This window comes from Dysidea avara, chromosome 8 (assembly GCF_963678975.1).
Source record: "Dysidea avara chromosome 8, odDysAvar1.4, whole genome shotgun sequence".
In the NCBI taxonomy this organism is placed as follows: Eukaryota; Metazoa; Porifera; class Demospongiae; order Dictyoceratida; family Dysideidae; genus Dysidea; species Dysidea avara.
In genome coordinates, this window is record NC_089279.1 from 9,096,248 (window position 1) to 9,122,969 (window position 26,722).

General features: G+C 36.6%; 1 protein-coding gene across 1 annotated transcript; it reads right to left on the bottom strand.

Moving 5' to 3' along the window:
• Positions 1-777: 777 nt before the first annotated feature.
• Positions 778-23,676, bottom strand: LOC136264742 (uncharacterized). The gene is made up of 10 exons (XM_066059516.1): positions 23,662-23,676; positions 23,490-23,601; positions 22,936-23,421; positions 21,737-22,000; positions 21,614-21,682; positions 20,844-20,939; positions 18,049-18,333; positions 15,618-15,677; positions 3,843-3,914; positions 778-3,221 (listed from the first exon to the last, which is right to left on the bottom strand). The coding sequence occupies exons 1-10, from the start codon at positions 23,674-23,676 to the stop codon at positions 1,573-1,575; spliced, it is 3,108 nt and encodes a 1,035-aa protein (XP_065915588.1). The 3' UTR covers positions 778-1,572.
• Positions 23,677-26,722: the final 3,046 nt, after the last annotated feature.

Consider the following 26,722-nt stretch of genomic DNA (forward strand, 5'->3'; position numbering starts at 1 on the left):
ATGAGTTCATCATAGCCCTAAAGAGATATTTTGACAACTACTTTACAAAAACTTTGATGTTTGGAAGTTTATGATGTCTTGCACTATATCAATTATCATATTGCATAAATTCACTACTTACACTTGTGTAATGTTAGTGGACTCATAACCAATGCCAGATATCAATTTACTATTTCATTAACTACTACCACACTATAGGGGAGTGTAAAGTATGTGTTGGATTGCTCTGAAATCAATGCTGTGGTATGGTCTCAGGTGTGGTGATGAAATGACTGTAATTCTGATAAGACACAAATATTTTGAAGAAATCATCCAAGCTGCATGATTAGGACATCCATCAAAGAACAGCAAACAACAACATTGTACTGATGACCAACATGCAAGAGCTCAGCCATAAACAGATAAACTATGGACACACCTGCTTGCCATCTTGTCCTTAGCACATCACATCCTTAGCAACCGCATAATGATGTAAACTGTAACATAGATGATTTAATGCATGTCTTCTGTTTCCAATCCCATTAGAAAGTACCATAATTCACTTTATTTTCTATTTTCGTAATTAGTAAAAAATATTTTTGTATGATTTACGTAAATGACTGCTCTATTAGAGCAGTTCAATCTTGTATAACAATTTTTGTGCAAGAAATTTTCCCACAAATTTTGCATACAAAAATTATTTTATAATGAAAAAAGCAATTACGATATATGCTCTATTTAATCAGTTGCCTTAAACCATGCACTCACTTCCAATGTAATAATGTTATTCAATAAATATATAAATTCACATAATTTATTAATAATTGACACTGTGTGGGTGCCTACTAATACTGGTCATTTCAAAAGATCAGAGAGACTTCAATTATGTTTAGATTCGATTGGCTCCTCACTACTAAATCATACATTTAAACAGTCAGTGTACTTTCAAAAGAACTGACAGCTACATTACATCCACTACATCATCTGATGCCATCCACATGCACAGACCTCCTGCAAATCACACTGTGTATAACAACTTATTACCAGCCGGTGTATGCATATGTAAAAGTGACAGCACTTAAAAATCGCCTTCATTGTTCTACAATTAAATGACAACAAGTTACTTTTGTGCCAATTAATTAATTCAATATATTTACAGAATTGCACATTTATTGTATACATTTACAGCAATGACTTACTATTAACACATAAACAGCATTTAATTGTGTACTATATGGGCATGCTCTGGAAGTATGACCTCATCATTTCCACTGCAAATTCTGCAGGTGGTAAAGTATGATGAATATTAAAGTGGCTGGCTATTAATAGTCTAGATTGAGGATCTTGATTAAACCTTTCAGATAACATATTTGCTACAGCATCAATGACAGGTTTTATTTCATTGTCTGCAGTGTCTAAGTATTGTAGTACATCTTGTGACATCCCACCAACTGTATCTGCAACAAGTTTAGTATTATCAAAGCACATATCCATAACTGTTTCCAAATAGGTGATAAAAGAACAGTTGGAATTTAACAGAGTAACAAACTTGTAACGGAGCTTTATCTGACGTTCTAATATAGGTAGTAAGGACTAAACACCAATGTCTTGTTCCTCTTTGTAGCTAGTATTTTCGTTAATAAATGCTATAGCGTCTGCATCTCCATTGCATTGCTGTACAAGTTTCTGCAGAAATTCGAAGTACTCAAACTCTATTTTTCCAATGGGATGTTGTTTCAGGAATGTTTTCAGCATTGATATAATGCTACTGTAGTTCAGGTTATCAAATGATAGTAAGGGCTTCATTTCTTTGTAAATTTTCACAAATTGTAGGTAAGCACTGCCTGTTGCTGATTTAAAGTCATTACTTTTCTCAAATTGAGTTAGTAATGGGTACAATTGTGTATGCGAATGCTGAAATTGCTCTGATAATAACTTGATTTGTTCAGCTATATTCTGCTGCACAATTTTAGTCAAGATTACAAGCTTTTGGGTAAGTATTGGTATGCCTAAATTATCCATAAACCCAAGTTGCAAATGTAGGTGAAATATGGCATTACTTGGATTTTCTGAGTCTTCTGGTAGGTCATCTTCATTCTCAAATTCTATGAAATCTTCTTCTGGTGGGTTAAGTGACCAATTCACACTTTGTATGTTTGCTACGCTATAATTTAGAATAATTTGTTTGAGTGTACCAAAATCCATATTGTCTACCAAGTACTGTGCAATAACAGCGTGCATTTCAACACATGATAGTCGTGCCTTACTGGGAGCTAGCACTAGTTTAGTGAGAATAATAAGCCCACAAGACCAAAACTTCTGTATAATATACTCTACATCTCCATCCCAAAATTTTTGAAGTAACGCTTTAGGAATGTAAACACCAAATCCAGCATACAGTACAATTGTTTTAAGGTTAGATAGCTCAGGTTTAGTTAAAAGTTCTAAAGTGGCATCAACACTTGCTTTTACAGCAGTTTCCTTGCTAGTTTGAGTATTGTCAAATGCAGTTAATCCTTTACTGTGGAGAGCTTGTTGGACCTTATGCAATGCCCTACTAAATGATGATTGCATTTGTACATGTTCACAAAGCTGATTGCGAACAAGACTGAGAAGTATAGGCCATCTATGAAGGTCTGTGGCAAGATTTTTGAGTGTCTGCTCTTCAGAAGAATTGACTTTATGAGCATCTGTTACACTAAATGTTAACAGTTGTACTGCCTCCTGAAAACTCATTTCTTCCACTTTAATGACTTTTTTAGTTGAGATATACGTTGTAACGTTATTCTTGCAGGTTGTTAAAATGATTTTACAGCTACTGAAAACTTCGGCATAAATTTTAGCATCATTAACATCCCACACATCATCAATAATCACCAGTAAACGTTTTAGATTATTTGTGACATAGCAGTATAATTTTTCTGCTGGGGAAAAATTGCCCTGTAATTTAACATTAGTCAATTGATCATAAAGCTGACTCAGCTTCATTTCAGGGTTTGGCGGGTGCTGTCCCAGTTTGATCCAGAGAAAACCATCAAGAAAATATTTTTTTATTATAGGCTGATGACACAGGGCTTTTGCCATAGTTGTTTTTCCAAAACCACCCATTCCCGTTAAAGTTACTGTTGTACTCATTGTCACATCTATTTTGCCACTCATGATAGCATTGGTAGTGCTTTCAAGTAATTGAAGGCGAGGGATATAAGTTGTTGGCAGTGGTGGAGGAGACTGATATATCATACCTACAATGATTCAAAGTATATATTTCATTATTAAATGTAACATATTCAGCATTATAGTGCATATACGTATACGGTGTAAGCACTACATTAAATAGGTTATCTGTACAACCTTTAAAAAGCCTAGCTTGCTTACCTGTAGTCAAATAGCTAGCATTTAGGAGGCATTCATTGCAATTGAATCTTAGAAAAGTAAGTACAGTACAAGTAGGCAAATGTTTAGGCTAACACAGCATGCAAAAGGTGAAGATGCTTTAGAGTTTTATAGCATATCAAATGGGACGCTTGTATCAGTACAATCTTTTTAAACACTTGCAGTGTCAAGTTGATGTTGATAGCTAGACCCTTTCAAGCTCATGTACTGTATTTAAGAATACTGTAAGTTACAGGCAACAGTTATGGTGTTAACGTATCCGTTGAACACATGTCTCACTAAATTATTTGATAAGCCTGATCAACTGTATGTTTTGGGTGATTATGTTTACATTGCAAAGAATATGAAATTATAAATTAAGGTAGTTATCACGTGAGCTTAAACAATATTGCCTGTACATATTGGGAGTCAGAGTTTATGAATACCATAAGTACATGTCTTGTTTCAGTTAATGGTACAATATGACATACCTTTCTCAAGCTGTTCACGGTGCCATTCCAGCTTCTCTTGTAGTTCTTTAGTTGAAATTTCAAAGGTTGCACCTAATAAAACATAAAATGTGTTTTTTGCATAGACCTGCATCAAATATGCTGGCATAATAAAACTATAATAGGTTAGATGCTATGCCAGCATAATGCAAGCATATTAGTAGCTATTGATACTCTCTAATAGAACAATCACATTGCAGTGAAATACTCTAATAGAGCATTCACTAATTAAAATGTTTGTTAAAAAATGCTGTTAACCTAGGAGCGTAATGGGGCATTTTAGGTGAAAATTTTTGGGAATTCCTAAAAGCATATTGGGCTAAATTGTGTGACCTACATCTGTTTCTGTGCATGTATGCTTAAGCTGGTATATACAGTACAATTTAATGAGTAAATACTCATGTAACATGTTGTTTATCCTTGCTGTCTAATGCATTTTTAATAAACTGAATCTACTATGTAGGCTTGCGTCGATTATGCCGGAATAATTTTTGGCATAATAGGGGATGAAAAGCATAAAGCATAATGCTGGCATAATGGAACACAATTGGAGCACAATGGGCAAATTTTGGCCACAATAAGTATAACTTCTGCTATAACAAAGTTAAGAGCTAACCTGTTTTGGATGGTGAAATGATTCCTGGCAACTAGTAGAAAAATGCACTAGGTTTACTATCTTACCACAGGATTACACTCTATGGAATGGATGCTTTTCATTGTGGGTTTGAGTTTTATAGGACAGACATAGTCACAGCATGGCAAAGCCAGGGCCGCCCACAGGGGGGGGGGGGGGGGGGGGGGCAACTGGGGCATTTTGCCCTGGGCCCCAGCCTGAAAGGGGCCCCAGGAGGCCTCATGAAGGGCCCCTTGAATACCTGTTTAAAAGATCGATATACTCTAATAGAGCAGTCAGATCTAAATAGTATTCTTCAGAGGAGCAGTGTAGCAAGCTTATAGATAAGGAGATATGGTTGGTGAGGGGTAGTTATTGTCATTGTTAGCAGGTTATGACCTTTTTTTTTTCTTTTTTTTTGGTCTTCAACTTACAGCTTGGGTGAAGTTGTGATTCAGAATGGAAACCTCCTTGCCTCTGGGGCCCCACTTTAACTCTTTGCCCTGGGCCCCTTAATTTCTCTGGGCGGCCCTGGGCAAAGCAGTTTAGTTCATTGAATTTGGTATTATACATTGTGTCTCACCGTCTGATTTTGAATGAAATGTGCATGATATGATGATTATGATTTGCCATTGGAAGCTCGATTGGAAGACAATACAAAAGAAGCTCTGATGATAATAAAGTTAGTGTTGAGTCAGTATAGCTAGTGAATGTCTGGACATTGAAACTAGTGAAGTTTTTGCGGGTCTACTGGGGTTAAATTAATATCAAACCAGGAAGATATGTTTAAAAGATTGAGATTCTCTAATAGAACAGTCAAACACTCTAATAGAACAGTCATCGCATGTAACAGAGAGAATGAGAACAATTTAAATCTTTATCCCCATGTAAGAGGCTACTAAGTTCTTTGCAAATGTGAGTCACATGCATATTATACTGAGCATGCAGTTGCTGTCCTTTGAATACCAATTGCTAGAACTCAGAAGGTCAATCAGAAAGCATACATAATATTGTATACATAATTATTTGCATACAAAACTACAAACAATAAAATGTCATGTCTTTAGTTTCTAACAGCTAGACTACCCCCTGCTCTAATATGCCTACTAACTATGGAGTACATCCCCTTTTCAAACTAGTATGTTGCAGTTGAAATGAAACTTCTCCATTTACATTCTATCATATGAAAAACGTCTCTGCACAAAGGTAGGGTACGCAACACGAAAAATTAATAACCTCCAATCAACTACCTAACTATTGTCATGTGTTAGGCTAAGTGTAACTTGAATAACACCAGCGTGGCAGCCATGTTGGTCACTTTCTTCTGGTAGAAACGATACAAATGTCTTAAAATCACATGATTTTTCGTTGCAGCAGTTCGTAGGGTTCTTCGTATGCCACAATATTCACTCTCAACATTGTTCAAGTAGTCTATCATCAACTCAAAGTAGCTATTGGTGGTTTGATTTTATAGGCCAGTTTCTGGTGGCAGCACAATCCATGCGGCTTTTTTGGCGAAAAACTAAATGTTTCTTCTTCTGGAGCACAGGACAAGCAAAGCAGTAACTGCGCCATGGGTCAGCAATGACCAGTACTAGGTAAAGTACCTGCATGCGGACACTGTGCAAAAAGTGGGATATAATATGGTATTTCCAGTGGCTTATTGAATACAAATAAGCCTTAATATGAATCCTGTATTATACTCATTTTATACTTTAGCATAATCCATACTATACTATCGCATGTATGGTTTCAGTTTATTTACCACATTACCTCAAATAGCGTATATCTAATATAATGCCCACACTATACCATTGCATATATGGTTTCAGTATATTTAACACATTAACTGAAGTCTTACATGAGATTGTTAGTATAATACAGGTTATACCAAGCTTTTTTGTATTCAATAAGCCACTGGAAATACCATCTTATATCCCTCTTTTTTCACAGTGGGAGTATGGTTATAATTGAAGCTTGTTAGCCATCTGGCTGAGCCATCTATATGCTGAAATTTGGCCACAATGACATGATTTTTGCAAACAAATACCAGAATAGTTGAATCAGATACATCAGTGAGACAGTCTCCAACAGCAAGGATACGAAGCTTATAAACACCTAACAATACGGCTATCTCGTCCAGTAAATGCATAGAGCAATCCAATGCATGAAATAGGCACTCACATGATTAAAATTTAAATGCAACCATAATCTGTTCCAATGACCTTAAAACCGTTTGAAATCAAATGACAATCAGTTTGTATGCATTAGGTTCAGCATCTCGATTAGCCCAGTAGCTCTCCCTATGGTATCGTCACACACCTGCACTGGCCTAGACCATGCCTGAGTGAAAATTAACACATTTTTTTACAAAATGAGCTCACTGCATGGTTCTTGTTCAGAAATGAAAGCAATTTAATGGGTATTTTTGCGATTTGAATTTCGATTACGTGAGTGCCTATTTCATGCATTGGATTGCTCTATGCATTTACTGGACAAGATAGCCATATTGTTAGGTGTTTATAAGCTTTGTATCCTTGCTGTTGGAGACTGTCTCACTGATGTATCAACTATTCTGGTATTTGTTTGCAAAAATCGCGTCATTTTGGCCGAATTTCAGCAGATGGCTCAACTAGATGGCTAACAAGCTTCAATTATAACCATACTCCGCATGCAGGTACTTTACCTAGTACTGGTCATTGCTGACCCATGGCGCAGTTGCTGCTCTGTTTGTCCTGTGCTCCAGAGGAAGAAACACTTAGTTTTTTGCTAAAAAGCTGCACGGATTGTGCATTTGTGCTGCCGCCAGAAACTGACCTATAAAATCAAACCACCGATAGCTACTTTGAGTTGATGATAGACTACTTGAACAGTGTTGAGAGTGAATATCGTGGTATACGAAGAACCCTGCGAACCGCTGCAACAAAAAATCACATAATTTTAAGACATTTGTATCATTTTCTACCAGAAGAAAGTGACAAACTTGGCTACAACACTGGTGTTATTCAAATTACACTTAGCCTAACACATGACAATAGTTAGGTAGTTGATTGGAGGGTATCTATTTTTCACATTGCGGACTCTAACACACAAAATAAAAGCATATTGCATTTCTGAAAAACATAAAAACATGCATAATAGGTAGAAAATTGGGGAAATGCCAAAAGGCAAATTTTGGAGCATAATAGACTCAAGCCTACTACTATGATACATCAAAATTCATGAAAACATTGTACAGGTAGCTATTAGTGTCTTCACTAAACATTAAGTCATATTTATTTTAGTCTTGTCATTGTACAATTAATTTTACAGTGCAATATTATGTTGATAATGAGGCACTCAGTGGAAGCTAACAAGAGTCATGTCACTTGATTATATTAGTAAACAAACAATTTCAAATTGTCACAAGCTTTTAGTGCAGAGCATGTCATAAATCATCAGCATGCTTAAATGGCAAACATTTGTATGCTACCAGAAACAACAAATTTCTTTGAGGTAAAAAGGAGCATATCCGGTACTTATGTAAACAAAAGTGAAGGGCAGACTTGAGGCCTTCTCTAAACAATTTGTGTGAGAAAACACAAAAGACACACTTGAAAAAATACTTCTGTGCATAATTTGCAGTTTAAAGAGGTCTGTTAGAGTTATGCTACCTTAGCAGTGCATAGCAATGTAATTATTGAATTACAAAATAATTCATGAATTATGAAATACACTAAATTACAATATTTACAAATCTAATACTAATAATAGCAAAGCATTAAATTATGTACATGGACCTATTTAGTTAGTATTTATTGCATGGGTGCCTGGTGTTTACAAAGTAGCACAACATCAACTTGTTTTTTAACTCAGTGTTGGTCACAGCATCTAGAAATTCAAGCAGTCTTGCAGCAAAACTTTCCCGGTTAGCTAACCAGTGTACTAACAAGCACAGTGGTATTAAACAGCATTTAAAAATTGTTAAACTTTTTTCACTTATGTGTGGCTGCCTGTCGTGAGGTTACTCATCAGTACTACAATGTATGTGCATACGCTTTGTCAGGGTATACCATTCTACAAGCAGTCCGATTCCTGGTGGTATATAGGTGACATCTTGTCTACAATGGAGAACAGCTTGCCTCACTGCAGTAAATCATCAACTATTGCTGAACACATAAATTCCAACCATGTGACACCCGGACATGCTGTGCTTAAAGAAGAATAAAAGTAAGACAATGGCGCTAGTATTGTGTGCATGCCTATCATTATACCAAATGTTTCTTAGTAAGTGAATTCGAAGTGTTTCTGTGAAAGAACTGGGGCTATAGCTGTTTTCTGCTATGCTCATCAGTTAGGCAGGCAGGTGGGCAGGCGGGAAGGCAGACAGGCGGTAGAAAATTCCATTGAAATATTTTTTTAAATTCTGTAGCAACTTGATGGAAATGCTTCAGGTCAATCTGAAGGCACTTTTGGGCTTAACTTTACCCAACCAATAATGTCATGTCATAGTGAGGGAAAATCAAGGCAGATTTTAGGGTGATATTTATCACAGACCATGCCTATCCCTTTGTCTTCCCTACTATTGTACTGAATGATAAAAAAATTTTTTTTAAAAACAGAGCAAGAACTACATTCCTCGGGTTACACCTGAGGATACTGTAGATACAGAATTTTTCTTCATTACTATTACTTGTTGTACTTTACCCCAGGCTTGATCCATTCAAGAATAGGACCATTGATCCCAAGATGGCTTAACTTATTACAAAGATGAGGAGTGTGAAAGGCAGTAATAAATTTGGTTACCAATGACTGCTCTATTTTTTTACTATTAGAGTATTTGAGCATTCTATTAGAGCGTATTGATATTTTTAGCTGTTTTCAACTTGCACAACTAAAACTGTACTAGAATCATTCTTATAAGGTTTAACCCCCCCCACACACACACACACACTTTAGTTAAATGAGAAGAGTATTTACGCCTTGTATTCCACCAATTATTCTAGTCAATGCCCAATTATTCTATAATTATGCTCGCAGCTAAACATCCTATAATTCTGGAATTATTCTCACAAAATTGGAGACCTATAATTCTTAAACTTATACTGGCACATTAGGCACAGACCTACTACTTTCACATTTTAAAAAAATGGGACAACATTAATCTTTCTGTAGAAATTTTGCACCAATGCAGGGGCGGATCTGGGGGGGGGGGGGGGGGGGGGGGCTTTGGGAGCTGAAGCCCCCCCCTTCTTTTTTAGGCTTTACTTGATCAATATGCTGAGGATTGTAATGAAATTTTGTCTTAGCATAATTATATGATCACTATACTAATACAAATACTCATAAACCCACCTTATAAGCATATTTCCAAGGTATTATCAGTGGATTTATGCTAAAGGTTATGCAACAAGGACCCGGATCAGCATTGGAGGTGTACAAGATCGAGATACTCTAATAGAACAGTCACCTAACTACTCTAATAGAACAATCGGTGTAAGCATAAAAGTTACTTCTGTTATAAATTTTTTCAAAATTTGCCTATACATACAATGAAGTGCATGGGTCTGTTTAAAATTAGGCTTGATTTCATCTACTTGTGTAGTTATTACTGGTACCAGTATACTTAATTCAGGTACACAATTTCCATTGAAATGCTCTCAGATTCAATCTCATTTCATTCAAATTTCAAACTTTTCCAGTTTCAACGTCATTATTTTTATCATGCACGCAATTGTGAGAGGCTGCATCATGTGCTTGGTTGTCTGAACCTACCTAAACCTTTCCATTAACAGAGGGTCAAACCTATAATCTAAAAGCAGTATATAAAATATTTACAGGCAGAAATATGCATTTTGTGTGAAAATGTCTCCAAATTGAAAATGTCTCCAAATTGCAGTGTTTTTATATAGCATCTATTTTTCAAAATTTTCCTGGGGGGGAAGCATTCCCCAGACCCTCTAGTTCCAGCATGCTTTGCATGCTGAGAGGTGTGCTCCGCACCTCCACCCAAGAGATTAGTACCTTGAGTTAGCCTTCCCCCCTTTATAAATCTTAGATCCACCTCTGCAATGGAGGGAGGCTTGAAAATATTATTGAAGTTGGAGATATTGGAAAAGCTTCTTCAGTTACTGTAATACTGTACTATTACAATTGGGATTTCATCTAGACGCTTAACACTGTACTCCTTAAGATTACACCTTCACTGTGGATGATTGTGGGGAGATACTGGAAAAATTAGATAGGTGATGAATATCTCCAATGTAACTACCACTTTTGTGAATTATTTTGTTTGTACATAGCTGAACTTTCTACAGAGTGATTTATTACAGAGCGTTCTAATAGGGCGGCTTATTATGTAGCTGAATGTTGTAATGGGGTGACTGCACTATTAGAGTATCTTTAACATGCACTTGTTATACGTAGTCAGTTGAGTTTCATAGTATTGAACAATGTGGTGCATTTGTTTAGTAGGGTCCCTCTCAAAATGAACACTACTTGCCAAAATGCTGCTATTAAAACCCATCATGGAAATATCATGTTCAACAATAGAATATAACTCCATAAAATTATTGTTGATTGAATTTGCTGGATTTGAACAAAAATGGTACTTTATTACCTTAATATCTGTGTGACACTTCACAGTAAAATTGGTACTGGTATTTGTGCTTAAGACCCTTAAAGTGTGTTAAATTTCAGCTTAATCAAATAACATGTTTGTGTCTTATACTGGTGTAGTGATGTAACACTCACACCCATGTGCACACGTGACTGTGCATGCAGACTTTCATGTAACACGTAGTTAGTAGTGTTGTGTTGTGTTGAGTTGTATATTTGCTGTATAACTATTCTGTGATTCACATGATATTAAGAATATCACATTGGCAACGAGGTAAAAAAAATGGCAACACGTGGAGGAGTTGGTGAATTCTCAGGAGAAGCGGCAGACTGGGAGAGCTACATAGAGACTTGAGAATTATTTTGTAGCACACGAAATCACTGATGCCACCAAACAGAGGACAATGCTCCTTGGTCAATGTGGTGCTGCTACCTACAAACTGGTTCAAAGTCTTGTGGCACCACAGAAGCCAAACGAAGCAGAATATGCTGCTCTAGTCAAGCGGATCAATGAACACTTTGTTCCCAAGCCCTCCGTCATTGTTCAGAGATTCAAGTCCAATACCTGTGTGAGGCAAGCTGATGAGTCTGTATCGACGTTTGTGACACACTTGCGCACTCTTTCAGAACATTGTGAATTTGGCGACACATTAGCGGACATGCTTAGAGATCATCTCGTCTGTGGTATAGCCGATAGCCGAATACAGTGTGCCATGCTAGTAGAGCTGAAATGGAAGTTTTCCAGGGCTTTTAAACTCGCTCAAACCATGGAGTCTGCAGACCAGGACACATGCAAGTTACAGTCCAACATTTCAGTGCACTTGTTGACAGACAAATCAACAATAACTAAACCTTGTTACCATTGTGGCAAACGACATCACCCATCATCTTGTCGTTTTGTGTATGCTATCTGTCATGCTTGCAAGAAGACAGGCCATATCTCTAAGGTGTGCCGGAGTAAACAGAAAACCACAGCTGCTGGAGGTAACACAACTAAGACAGGAGGTACAAAGTAACACTTCAACCTCAGCCAGTCAATCTTCCAAGTCATCCACACAGTCTGAACCCAAGGCAGCTCTTACTCTCACTGCCACACCAGAAGAGGATGTATATACAAGGTTTAGTATTCATGGATCAGGACATGCACCATTCTAAGTAATTTTGACAGTTGATGGTCATGAGCTTCAAGGCAGTTTGGAATATTGAGACTCTACCACCACTGCAACCCTCCCAGGTACACTTACATATGTACAGATGTGACACAATTCCTACTTTGGGCATGATGCATGTGTCTGTACAACATAATCAGCAAGCCAGACAATTACCTTTGTTGATAGTAAAAGGGGATGGTCTTACATTGTTGGGCAGGGACTGGCTTACGCAGTTGAGATTAGACATTGATTGGTCTAGTGTTTATCATGTACAAACACAGCATACTCTATTCCAGTTGTTACATAAACACAGTTCAGTTTTTGCAGATGATCTAGGTACAGTCCAAGAGGTGACTTTACATGTGGACCCAGCAATTCAACCAAAGTATTACAAGGCTAGGCTTGTACCTTTTGCTATTCGTCCCAAGGTGGAAGATGAATTAGACAGGTTGTTGGCAGCTGGTGTAATTGAACCTGTTCGGTACTGCCTGAGCTGCTCCAGTGATACCAGTAGCTAAGCAAGATGGTAGTATCAGGTTGTGTGGGGATTATAAGTTAACTGTAAACAAAGCAGTTCGACCTGAGGTGTATCTAGATCTCCTACCACGAATAGAAGAGTTATTTGCCACATTAGGGAGAGCTACACAGTTCACGAAACTTGATTTAACAACTGGTACTCTCTGAAGAGTCTTGTAAATACACTAAAATCAATACTCATAAAAAGGGCTATTCAGACATACCAGATTACTCTTCGGTGTGTCCACAGCACCGGCAGTGTTTCAACGCACAATGGACACTTTACTGAAAGGTATTCCTAATGTTACAGTTTACTTAGATGATATATTGGTTTCGAGTCAGACAGACAAAGATCATTTGGACAATTTAAGCACTCTATTGTCCTGATTAGAGACAGCTGGTATGCGACTCGAGAAAAGCAAATGCTCATTTTTCCTATCTGAAGTTGAGTATCTGGGTCACTGTATCACTTCAGATGGCCTCAAACCATCACCTTCCAAAGTTGAAGCCATTGTTGCTGCCCCACCCCCAACATATGTTTCACAACTTAAAGCCTTCTTGAGTCTCGTGAATTATTATGACAAATTTTGGCTTCTACTCTAGCCATTCTGTACAAGTTGTTACGTAAGCATGCTCACTGGGTGTGGAAGACTGAACATGAGTCAGCGTTCCAGAAGACCAAAGACCAGTTGAAATGTGATGCTTTACTGATGCACTTTGGCTCTTCAAAGCCTCTGATTTTGGCTTGTGATGCCTCTCCTTACGGAGTAGGAGCATTCTTATCGCATAGACTAGCTAATGTTGTGGAACGCCCAATCGCCTTTGCATCTCGCACTCTGGCACCCGCTGAAGTCAAGTACAATCAATTAGACAAGGGAGGGTTAGCAATTATATTTGGCTTAAAGAAATTCCATCATTATCTTCATGGTAATGATGACATCTACATGCATACAGCACTGGGCCTTAACAATCGGTGCTTATAAATATGAAATTCAAGGTCCACAGCAAGCCCATGCTGATGCTTGTAGTCGTTTACCACTGCCAGAGGTGCCAGCTCCAGGAGACACTATCTTGTTAATGAATCATTTCAATTCTACCCCAGTAACAGCTGCACAGGTTAGTTGGTGGACACAATGCTCCCCTCTATTGGCAAAAGTTACACAGTATGTCTTACATGGATGGCCATCAAAGCCAGATAATGACGATTAGCGACCTTACTTCAACCGTAGGCAAGAACTGAGTGTTGATGACAATTGTCTTTTGTGGGGCACTCGTGTTGTCATACCCCCACAGGCCTGCAATCTGTTATTGGATGAATTACATGTTGGACATCCGGGCATTGAGCGAATGAAGCAACTAGCAAGAAGTTACCTGTGGTGGCCTGGCCTGGACACAGAGATTGAATCCAAAGTGAAGTCATGTGTAGCTTGTCAGAGTAACAGGAAGATTCCAGCCACAGTCTCTTTACATCTATGAGAATGGCCACACAGGCCATGGTCTAGGGTTCACATAGATTATGCCGGTCCTTTCCTTGGCCGAATGTTTTTGCTCAATGTTGACAGTCATTCCAAGTGGCTAGAAGTTCATGTCACATCATCCTCAACTGCTGCTATTACTATTGATAAATTACAAATAACCTTTGCAACATTAGGACTACCACAAGTCCTTATCTCAGATAATGGATCAGTTTTCTGCAGTGACAAATTCCAAGTGTTTTTGAAGGCCAATGACATTAAACATGTCCTCACTCCTCCGTACCACCCTGCTTCAAATGGGTTGGTGGAGTGATATGTCCAGACATTCAAGGATGGTCTCAAAAAGATCACAGGAGGTTCCATTGAATCTAGAGTGGCAAGATCTTTGTCCCACTACCATGTGACTCCACAGTCAACTACTGGTACTTCCCCTGCAGAGTTGATGTTTGGTAGGAAACTATGTACAACACTGGACTTATTGAAACCAATTGTTGCAGTGAAAGTCCATCAGAAGCAGACCCAGCAAAAAGTGACACATGATCAACATGCCAAACACCATAGCTTTGATGAAGATTCCTCAGTTTTTGTGTATAATTTTCATGGTTCTCCACAATGGCTTCCTGCTATTGTCATTAAGCAGACAGGATTGGTTACTTTTCTTCTAGAACTGGAAGACAAACATCAAGTTCATAGGCATCAAAATCATATCCACCATAGAGCCAGTACAGACAATACTGTTATTTTGGACAATCAATCTTCAGATGACATTGATGACTTTCTTCCAATTTTGCCACGTGTGAATGATCCTGTGGATGCTCAGCCCACTGTACCCTTGCATCGATCACATTGTATCCGATGTCCCCCTCATCGTTTCACTAAAGGGGGAGGACTGTAGTGATGTAACACTAACACCCATGCGCACACGTGACTGTGCATACAGACTTTCATGTAGCACGTAGTTAGTAGTGTTGTGTTGTGTTGAGTTGTATATTTGCTGTATAACTATTCTGTGATTCACATGATATTAAGAATATCACAACTGGCTTTTGCAAAGTGTGTGAAAAGGAAAAATAAAAAGATAAAATCTTGAAACTTTGATCACTTGTATCTCAAGAATGGCTGAGGAGATTACCTTAAATTTGGAATGTGTACTACCTTGCCAGGTAGGCAATTCCATTATAAAATCTGGTCCATTAGGATAAGGTATCACTCAGCTACTATACCAATGCGTGCCATAAATATCATTTTTTGTCTTTCTGTCATTATACCCATGGTGTGGCATGCAAGGTTTTTGGGCCAGATGACACACTACCATGTGTCTTGCTTGATATACAAACTACAGAAGTGATGTGATATACAATGTATTCTACATAATGCAGTACAGTATGTGATTGTAGTTGCTTACCTATTTCATGATAATCTTGCAGAGATAGTTGCACATGTCCTCCCAAAGCTTTGTTAGTCTCTGAAAAGTAATTACAGTTGAATTATAAGCTTTGTTGCAATACAGTGCCTGTGGTAGCTCAATACTTATACTATACATACACATTTTCAGTTATATATGTAAATAAACAATTTATGTGTTATAATTATTTAAGTATGTAGTGCCAAAAATTAATCACCTGTAATGCCTTAGCATTGAATTTGTTACACTTATAGCAAAAAATTATTGAGGTGTTGTTGTGTTAAGAATTTTTGAAATTCTGTCACCATGAAATGCAAGTGGTGTAAGTCTGTAGACACTGTACTGTGATTTGCAACTGTGATCAAAGTGGAAGTCAAAGAACAAGGTCAATGGACAGTGGTAAACCTGTTTTCTACACTAGTCTATGAAAGTCAGTAGGATTTAAAATGATCAAGACAAAATCATGACAAAAGTCAATGACCAAAATTGAAAATTGAACTTCACAGTTTTATTATTACTGTGATCGATGGAGTGACATTTCTTAGAATTGTTTCCTCTGTAGGTTAAGATAAGTGCATAAAGGAATGACCAGATATCTGCTGCAGTGGCATAGGACAAAATGGTTAATTTGTGCACTTTGTGATGCAATTTAAAAAATTTTCACACAAATTGCACTCCTTGTGACATTTATTTTTTGATATAGTGCCATCACAGGTTTAACCTTTGATGACCTTGCATTACAGCTGCTAAGGCATCATTTAACATTGTTGTGTAATTTATGTGAAAAGTTTCACAAAAGACACATTATTTGTACTATGTCACTCTTCTACTAGTGATTACGGAGGTACAATATTAGGATACACACCCATGGTTGGAATTATTATTATGCTTGTTGTAGACAAAATTGATACTAAAAATGCTAGTCAACAACCTTTCAGCTGCTTGTCGTAACAATTTTGTTCAGCCTGAACCAAGTGTTAGTCATGACAACAGGCATGAGAAAATCAAACCTAATTGTTAAGATAATGGATTCTGTTGCTAAGGAAAGGCTTTGCATAGAAATTCATCACTTTTGCAATTGTCTTCATTCCAGTTGCAAAAAGAATTCATCGTGTTTGCACTGGCATGAACTGTAATGATTTATATACCCATATATGTGTACTGGTATACCTATATGTAGCATACAGTAGGCTTTTATGCAGTTTGTATGTAGGGATCCGCCGATTATGCTCATAATTTTACCTATTATGCTATGCTGCACTGCTCAAAAATTCACCTATTATGCTTAAATTAATGCTCAATATTTACCTATTATGCTCGATTATGCTCAATGTCCATGCTTTAGTTCATATGCTTTGCTACTAGTTTAACACTGTATAGAAAGGAAAAAATGAGTGGCTGGAACACAAATAATAAATTCTTGCTGCATGCCTGCATGTAAGAGAAAAGATCGATATACTCTAATAGAACAGTCAGTTTGATGATTGTTCTATTAGAGTTACTGACTGCTCTATTAGAGTATATCGATCTTATTTTGCAATTGTCATTTTTCCAGCAAGAATTTACACTATCGTACAAATACTTAACCTATTATGCTGGCATTATGCTCAATGCTTTTAGGTACCTATTATGCTCAAAATTATGCCAGCATAATAGGCGGGTCCCTATTTGTATGTCATCAATAAAATTAATAAGGGAGATCATTTGCTCCTGCAGATGAACTAGTTGACATCTAATTCCTACTTCTGTCATTTACAGCCTGTCAAGCCATATAGGGATTACATGTCCACTAGTAATGTTGCAGGTGTAGATGACCTCCCCCTGTTTAATTGTTTTTATTTCTATGCTTCGTACAATGCAAAAGTTTAATTTGTTGAGCATTGAAACCAGGTCAGGTCACCCGGTCACATTTCGTCTAGGTCATCTTGGTCACAGATTATCCTGGATTGGATCACATGTGAATTGAATTATTTAGTAGGCAATACAGTACATGTTTTTATTTAATGCCACAGAGTTGTACAGCTACATACAACCTTGGCCAGAGCTCCATCAAGGCCCCAGACTGTACATACGGATTGCCACTGGGCTTGAACAAAGCAGCCAGCAGAAGCAGACTGCTTAACATTGGCTTATTATGACATTGAAATTTGACAGTGTATTCATGTAGCTATGTGTTTGTGGTAAAAAAATCAAACTTGCTGTCATGGGTGATAAGACCGGTATTTCCAGATCCAGTCACATAATATGTTCCCGGTTTAACAACTGGGTGGCTGGAGCAATGAGGGTAAAGTTTACAAAAATAGCTGTAAGTCCCATCCTGGGGGAACCTTTCTATTACCAGTACCACCTGGGGTACTACTGCCCCTTTTGTTGTTCTTTTGATATTTATGAACTAGGTAACCACAATGCAAATTTGCAAATACATTCTTACCTAATAACTTGCATCCAAGATCAGCATACATTGAATCACTTAGAAGCACAGCAACAAAATCACTAAACATCTCTTCTCCAGTGAGAGCAATACAGCTTCTAATTTCCTTTAAAATGATTTCCATTTTAGTATCATTAGGCAGGTACTTCGCTTCATCAGCAAATGGATCCCCATTCAGAAAGAATCCTTGTGAAATGAGTTTGTTTTTTACACGCTTAGGATTAATTAACATCAAAAGATGATAGTACTGATCAAATGCATCCAATGAAGGATTCTTGCTCTGCTCTAATACATAAAATATAGGAGATGTAATGACACTATGACATTTCATTTAACACAATTGTTTATGTACAATAACATACTCTATAATTCATACTGAATAAACTGGTACTGAAACCAAACCCAGTAAGTCTGTTGGTATACTAATTAAAATAGTGTCAAACTGTCAATTACATAATACTATACAACAGAACCTGTACTAATGGTAACCTGTCAGAACTAAGCAGTCACTTTTGGCTTAGGGGGTGCCGTAATTATGCTGGAATAATTTTCAGCATAATGCCAGAAATCATTATTCTAGTATTATGCTAGCATTTTGAAAGAATTATTAAAGATTTCATGAATGAACAATCAATATACTTTAATAGAACATTCACCAGATCAAAATACTGTAATAGAACATTCACCTATATATACGTACTTTAATAAAGCAATCAATCCTATCTTTTGCATGCTACTCTATTAGAACAATAAAATATCTCAATTATGTGCAGTAATTAACCATAGAAGTTAAATAAACAGTCAATTCTACATTCCTATTGCAATGATTTTGAGTATAATTCATACATTTTGCAAGCTTTTTCCAGGAAATTCTGAATAGAATAATGCAAAGAATCATGAGCATACTTACCTCAGCCCTAACTTTTGTATAATTCCATTGTCATGCACAGTAAAAACAAACTAGTGAAGGTCACAACTAATGGCTGCCACAATACTCAGTATTTTTGTGTAGTGACGTTCACTACTAATGTTGTAGTGAACATCACTACATGGTAGTGACGTTCACTACTATGTAGTGAGGGTCACTACAAAAGAGTAGTGGAGGTCACTATAAAAGAGTAGTAAACGTCACTACACAAAAATAGTGAGTTTTGTGGCAGAAATTAGTAGTGACCTTCACTAGTTTGTTTTTACTGTATGAGGTCTTATTACAAATGTATGTATTTTGTGTACACTGAGCAGTCACCTATCTAATGTGTATAATAGCTAGTCAAGAATTCACCTATATGAAACAATCTACACAACTTCAACTCTCATTTAGCAGTCACTGCCTTACAACAAGCATGCAGTCGTTACAAGCTAGCCAATAATCTGGCACCACAATTGACAACTGACACCAATACAATAAATGCACACATTTCCAGCCTTTCAATAAATACTCTTTATGACTTTTTTCAAGGCTACTAGCTACTGTTTGTAGGCAACATTTATAACTAAGCTCACCTTAATTGCACTATCTGCCCTGATAAATGTGAACAAAATATTGTGGTTGGTGGGAGCTTTTCAATAGTAATTATCCTTTTATAGCGATCATTATAACTATTAAAATGCTGCTGACTGCTCAATACAGGCTTTTCACCAATTTGTAAAGCTCTAACTACAGTATGTCTATAATACACTTTGCATAATTACAATAGAGCCTGTGTATAATGATTATCTTCTTACACCCGTGTCATTCACCAGTTTTGGCAAAGGACTATCCATACTAAAGTTATTGATTTGCGTACATAATAATCAAGCATACAACATATTTTTCAGCTACCAATCTCCTGCTAAATACTCTTACTCTCAAAGTAAGAAAATTGCACTATTCATGGTAAGCTTTCTTAACAGAATGTTACATAATATTATAACGCGGATATTGTGTGTATACCAGTAGGCCAAGCTGGTGAAATATTAAGCAATAAACCTTTTCTAAACTAGCCTACCCAGTCACGGCAGATCTAGGTGAGTTTCTGTGGTTTTGACAAAATCACATTTTAAATTCAGCTCGGTGTTAGTCTAACTGTAGCTTTATTATTGTTGTACTGACAATTTGTCATAGCAAAAACCATATACAAATGCTATTGGCATCCATCATAACTATTGAACCCTCACAATACTTTATTTTTCACCTCCTATTGCATTTAAAAGGATTGAGATACTCTAATATAGAGCAGTCAAATAAGTACTCTAATAGAGCAATCTAAGCTACATCTTAGCCCCATGCATAACTTTCATCTTATATACGTATGTAACCCGTTAGTAGTTTAAAATCCAATAAAATCCCAAATTTTCTGAAGGAATGTCCTCAGGTGCCTTTCCTTACCTATAATAAATATTTCAGAAACCCTCTTTTAAAATCCTAGATCCAACACTGCCTGTCAGGATACGTATTTTGACCATTTCAATATTCTGCTTACATTTAAGATAGCTAGTTACTTATAAAAAGTATATTATAATAAAGTATGACCTCCATTATCTGAACACCTGTGTGCCAGTTCAATCATGAAAGTATTCAGATAAGTGAATTTGGTCAGATAAATGAAGCCCATTCATTTATAGAGTTCTGTTCAACTACTCTAATAGAATATACACTACCTGTAATAGAACGTTCACCTAATGACAAAATACTCTAATAGAACAGTCATTTATACTGTTCAGATAATTGAGATTCAGATAATCAAGGTCCTACTGTATTTTATTTGTGATGGTAGAGCATGTATGTGACATGAGTATCATTAATATGTAATTACTTTGCTTTGAGCATTTAGTGCCATGAAGTGATGTAACACCTGCTTTACTTCCAGAAGTCTCTGACTGTTGCACCAGTGGAATTTGACCGGCAATTTCTGGAAAAAGGTAACCAAGTCATATAACTAAAATGAAAAGCAAACACTGAACCCAATAACAAAGACTGTTGTATTAATTAAAAACTGAACTAGTATAAAAATGAACTGTGATATTCACGCTCTCTGCATATCAATCTACAAGTCCAAACCAACCTGGCAAGTGTGCCAGGTTGGTCTTCATGTCAATAGGGCTATTTCTTTAAAATGCAAAAGACTTTAGAAGGGATTAGTGTGTGGTAGCACTTTACTGTAGTTTAATGTGATGCCATAATAGTTTACTTGACAAGCCAGTAAAAGGTTGCAGTTTCTAGCTGTTAAATTTCTAAGTGAGTACATAGCAACAAGAGTGTGAACCGTTAACTAATCCTCCTAGTTTATAAACTAAATCAGTAACCAGTCAGTCAATTCTGTGATTCACAGTAATTGTACTAGTTACATTTGTGGTTAGCATAAAAAGCTCATACTGATTTAATTGGATACTAGTACTATTAACCAAATACAGTAATTTACCTCTGTACTGTAATGTATGCATCACTCTGTTAAACACACAGTGTACTATATAGCTATACATGTATATTCTGTACGTTGTACATGTTAATTTTCCCTTGTCATTAGCGTATGCATCCACCTTGTTGCATGTGGCCCAGTCCTATAATACAAATAATGATGATTACCTGGATTACTAGAAACACTTCTTTCTTGGTCAGATGCATTAGCAATGACTTGCAAGCTGGACACTGCATCTAAGTACGTATGAGATTTATGCATGTATCAATGCAACAAAGTAATGTGAATACCTTTCCTCAAATCTTCGATGGCTTTTTGTAATCCAGGACTTCCTTGAATCTTATCTAACCACTCACAAATGTCTAAGACTCTTTCCGTGTTGTGCAGCTGTTCAACAAGGCAATCTACAAGTTTTTTATTGGCAGCATGTGGCTCTGTACAGTTGAGAATACAACAAATTTGTTCAATAGACAGGTGCTCTTGTAGCTTGTCAAGTGATGTCGCAAAATCATCTGGCAAATTTCTTGCTAAGGAATCATAATGTTGTTGAAGGCCTACACGATAAGTGGAGATACAGTATATAACTAATGACAAATACATTTAGACATATGACATACCTGTAAGAAATAAAGCCACAAAGCCAGCTGAGGATCATTAAACATTCAAATTTTAATTTCATCATGCACTATTATCAGCTACTGTGGATTGTCTACGTGAGCTATTTCATAATATCAGAGATTAGCTGAATGCATCAAATTACACTCTGTATATTTTTAATACCCTGTGTCTGAGAAAAAAGTGATTTTTAAACAGCACCGTTAGATTTTTTTTAATACACCATTGAACTGGGAAATACACATATTTTCAGATTTTTCTATATATATAGTGGCTATTTATATTTTAGTAACACATCAAAAGATAGTAATCAGAGTGAGCACTTGGATTGGAGAAGGGCTTTAACACAACATGAGTTTTGTGTTCCTGTAAAGCAATATGGATTAGCTACTATGCCTACATATCTGACTACCCAGGGGTTTCTTTCTACTGAAGTATATATTCCACTATATTGAAAATATCAAAAGGACTAGTTGTGGAGTGATTTGCCAACTCAAAGGGTACAGTAGTAATAAAGAAAATGAATACATCGTATGTGTAACTGTCATGCAAACTGTTTCAGCCAGTGTACTATTTCTACTTCATGCTGTTGCTCTGTTAAGAATTGGTTCAGGGTAAGTATTTAGAAGAAACAATATCAAACTTTTCTTTCCATCATTTGGGAGAACTACAGTGTTGCTTTAAAATTGGTGTTAGAAACCTGATTAAAAGGCCTATCTTAAGCACTACTTAAGTGGTTGAACTTCAGAGAGGTAAAATTTACTGGTGAGTTGATTCTATTGTTACATGCATGGGAACCTCAGCGTTGAGGTTAATTAAAGTCACACACGTTATTGCAAGTTACATGACTGTTAGGTGTATGTGCATATTTTACCTCTTTCAGTTTTATTTCCACTTTGTTGGTCCTCATGATCTTTTCTCTGTAGTTCTGTGGCATTTGGTTGTGAATTACTTGATGCACTGGAATCAGGTCCTGGACCTATAGCTATGTTATGCACAACAGACATTTTCTCAGCAGGATTATGTAATGGCAAAGGTTCTGATTGTAGATGCTCTACAGTGTCAACAGATGTACAGGAAGGTGGTACAGGTAAGTGATCAGATTTTTGTTCATAGTCACAGACATTAGATCCATTGTGAGCAATGTTTACAGAACGGTTTAAATCTTTTGATTGAGACAAAGGTTCATCACTTGCTCCAACAGAGATGTGTTTAGTGTTACTGTTTTCTGAAGGTAAGGATTCCAAACCTTGCTTATCTTCTATGACATTACACTCTGACACAGAAGGCTTTTGTCCCTCATAGCTGTTCCAAGAAACATTCTGGAAAGTATTGTTTGCACCATGTGAAGATCCTTTACCTACATACATACGTACATACATACATACATATAGTAATGTTCATATTCACATAAAATTCTATGTATACCTATCAATTGTTTTCTCAATGGTCTTGATTGACTTATTTGTACCTCTGAAGTGCAAAATTCATCATCCACTGCTGATGCTAAAACAGTCTTTAAATTTGCAAAGAAATATTCCTTTACCAGCCAGACATTTTAGACAATGCTCTGCAGATGACAAAGATGGAGAAAAAATACTGTCTGAATTGTCATTCATTTTGAACATTTCTGTAACATTCACTGGATGCACAACATTAATGTTTCACATGTACACAAACCTTTGAGCATTTTTAACTGCCCTCATCAAGTTGGATTCTGTAACTAGAAAATTCACTGCTTGCAAAATTTTTGGTTATTTTTGTCTTTTCTCAGTTCAATTAGAAGATAATTTAGTAGGCTTTGATTGCAAAGGCGGTTGCTTTCCATGGAGCATATGTTTTGCAGAACGTCTTGAGGAATACTGCATTGTTGTGTAACTCTTTGAATGCACATCTTAGAATCAACATCAAAACCTTGATATACCAGGTAATAGCATTTCTGACATGGGATAAAATCTGTAAACAAAAGATTAAGACATGGAAATTAATATGTAGTAGTGTGTGGTGAATCTTAGTGCTTAAACAAGGGAGATCATCACCTGAAGTGCCAATCTGTGGTTAAGGACTGCCTACAAAACATTTTACTTGAAAACCTTTAACTTTCTTGAGCTTTATGATCATAAGCATAGGCGGCGGAAAGGGGGGGGAACTTGGGGGCTTAGCCCCCCGCCCCCCTCATAATGATATCACGTCGAAATTATCCTTCTTGGAGTTGGTCTGAAAACCGTGATAAAGATCGAGATACTCTAATAGAGCAGTCACTCTAATAAAGCAGTCACGGTATTAGAGCACTGTGTAGCCATAGATATCTATGCTATGGTGTAGCGAACTATGTAAGGATTTTTATATAGTTTATCAGCTATAAATGCGTAGCTCGTGAGGTGGGCAGCTATTGTCAGCTGGCTGTAACTTCTTTTTTGGTCTCACCTTAAAAAACCAGAGACAATGTAGTACCTCAGTTCATTTCCGCCCCTGGTGAGCCCCCCTCATATCAACTACTTCCTCCGCATTTGAGATTCATAAGATATACTATTGTTTATTTAGTAAGTACATACATGTACTACTATGGTGATGCAGCCTCTTGGCTTTCAACTTCCACTGGAAAATCTATGGATTTTTCTGTAATGTTGGTGAAAAATTGTAAGAACAGGGTAATTGATCCAACGTAATTTGCAGGCTAATGATTGGAGTCAAGGAGAGCTTGAGGCACTAAGACAAACAATGTGCCAGCTAAGCATCAAGTGCCAGTAGATTGTAAATGTGACAATAAAATAATGAGTTGAAGGAAAAATAAGTTAGATTAGAGATCAACGATAAAAGTAATGAAACAATGGAATAGCTAAAAGTAGTGAAACAAGATAGGTTGCCTATACCTGCAGATATACTAGTGGACATTTAATCTAGGGCTGAAACAATCATGAATTTTTACTATTCGAGTACTCTCTAGCGTTAACGATCAAGTACTCATGAATATTAGATACCTGTAGCCATACATGTATAACATATTTATAGTAGACCACAGCAATTTACCACTTTTCAGTATATAACAACAATGATACTCAAACTGTACTACAGTACCTGTGACAAATGAAGCACCGTATGTTAAATTTTAATCCGCAAAGCCTTCACGATGTCATTTCTTGTTGACAATATATCACATGAGCTGGGTCATGTGATCTTAACGAGTACTTGTGTACCAATTTCACTATCCAAGTACCAAAAATCCTTAATGAGTACCCAAGTACTTGCAGTATTTGTTTCAGCCCTAATTTAATCCCTATACTACAGTTTATAATGTGACCATGACTGAATTAGGGATTAAATATCCACTAGTATATCTGCAGGTATAGGCAAACTTTCTTGTTTTTCTACTTTTTAGCCATTCCCTAGTTTCACTACTTTTTTCTTTGATGCCTAATCCAACTTAAAATTTGGGTGTATCCATTCACTGGACTACTCACATAAAATTTGCTCAAACACTTTTTCAACCACAAACACCTTTTTTTCAACCACTAAAAGTGATTACATACCACACATGGGCTAGGGCTCTCCATGTCTTGTCATATTAAAGAAAAATCTATCTTTTAAAATTATTAGAGTTTATTAATCACCAGGTGCACCATGCTGAAGGCATGTAAAATGCCTGTTTAAAGATGTTATATGTTTGGAAAAGTGTTATAATATTGGTGGTCTATTTAATGGTATAACTTTGATTTGAACTCTGTTACAATCACTGTACTTTTTTCAAATATGTGTAACCTTACTTTCCTGTTTGAAAGTGTACACATTGGGAAGCTTAAATGTAACACTGAATACTTGTTCCTATTTACAAACATTATAAACAAAAGAGCCAGCAAAGCTAGAGTGAATGGGCAGGCTATAGATAATTTTTATGTTACATAATGTAATTGCATGGTGTAAAATGTATATATGATGTGCTATTTTACAAAAGAAGGCTAGAGAAAACAGACATGCATTAACAGTGTTAACAGTGCTTGAAACATTGCTAGCAGTAGGCAAATTATTTTTTTGATGACGAACTGCACTAAGGTTTTAGTGCAGTTTTTGTGATCAATGTACAGTATCTTGCTGTGAATGGTGTCAGTTTCTAAGACACCTTTTAGTTAAGTTTGGCGATTAAACGTAAGAAAACAAATAAAAACTTGAATCCAGTCCAGTAATCCGGTCCAGTAGTCCAGTCCAGTGAATGGATACACCCTTAAAATTCCCAATTTTTATTTTCCTTTTATTTGTTTGTTTACTTTTTGTGAATAATTATGTATATGACTGATGAACAAGTGCATACCGCATGAAAAGAAAGAATGGCATTGTACATACCAATGTAGTGTGCACAACTTTGTGGTAAAAGCGCCTTGAGAATATTTTCATACTATGAAATTTTCTTGGCCTACAATAGTCTAAGAGTGTACAGATTCTATGTAATAATAAACAAATCATGCTTGATCTGTCAGGATGCCACTGACTGTTCTATTAGTGCATCTTTTCAAACCATAAAGTAGTCTGGCTATAATTGCAACAGCTAGGCCATTTTCGCTGACCACACTGAAGTCATTTTAAAGGAAACAGAAACCTTTGTTATCCTTACTTTACAACACCATCCCATGCACACACAAAAAACAAAGCCTACGGCAGCCGTACGA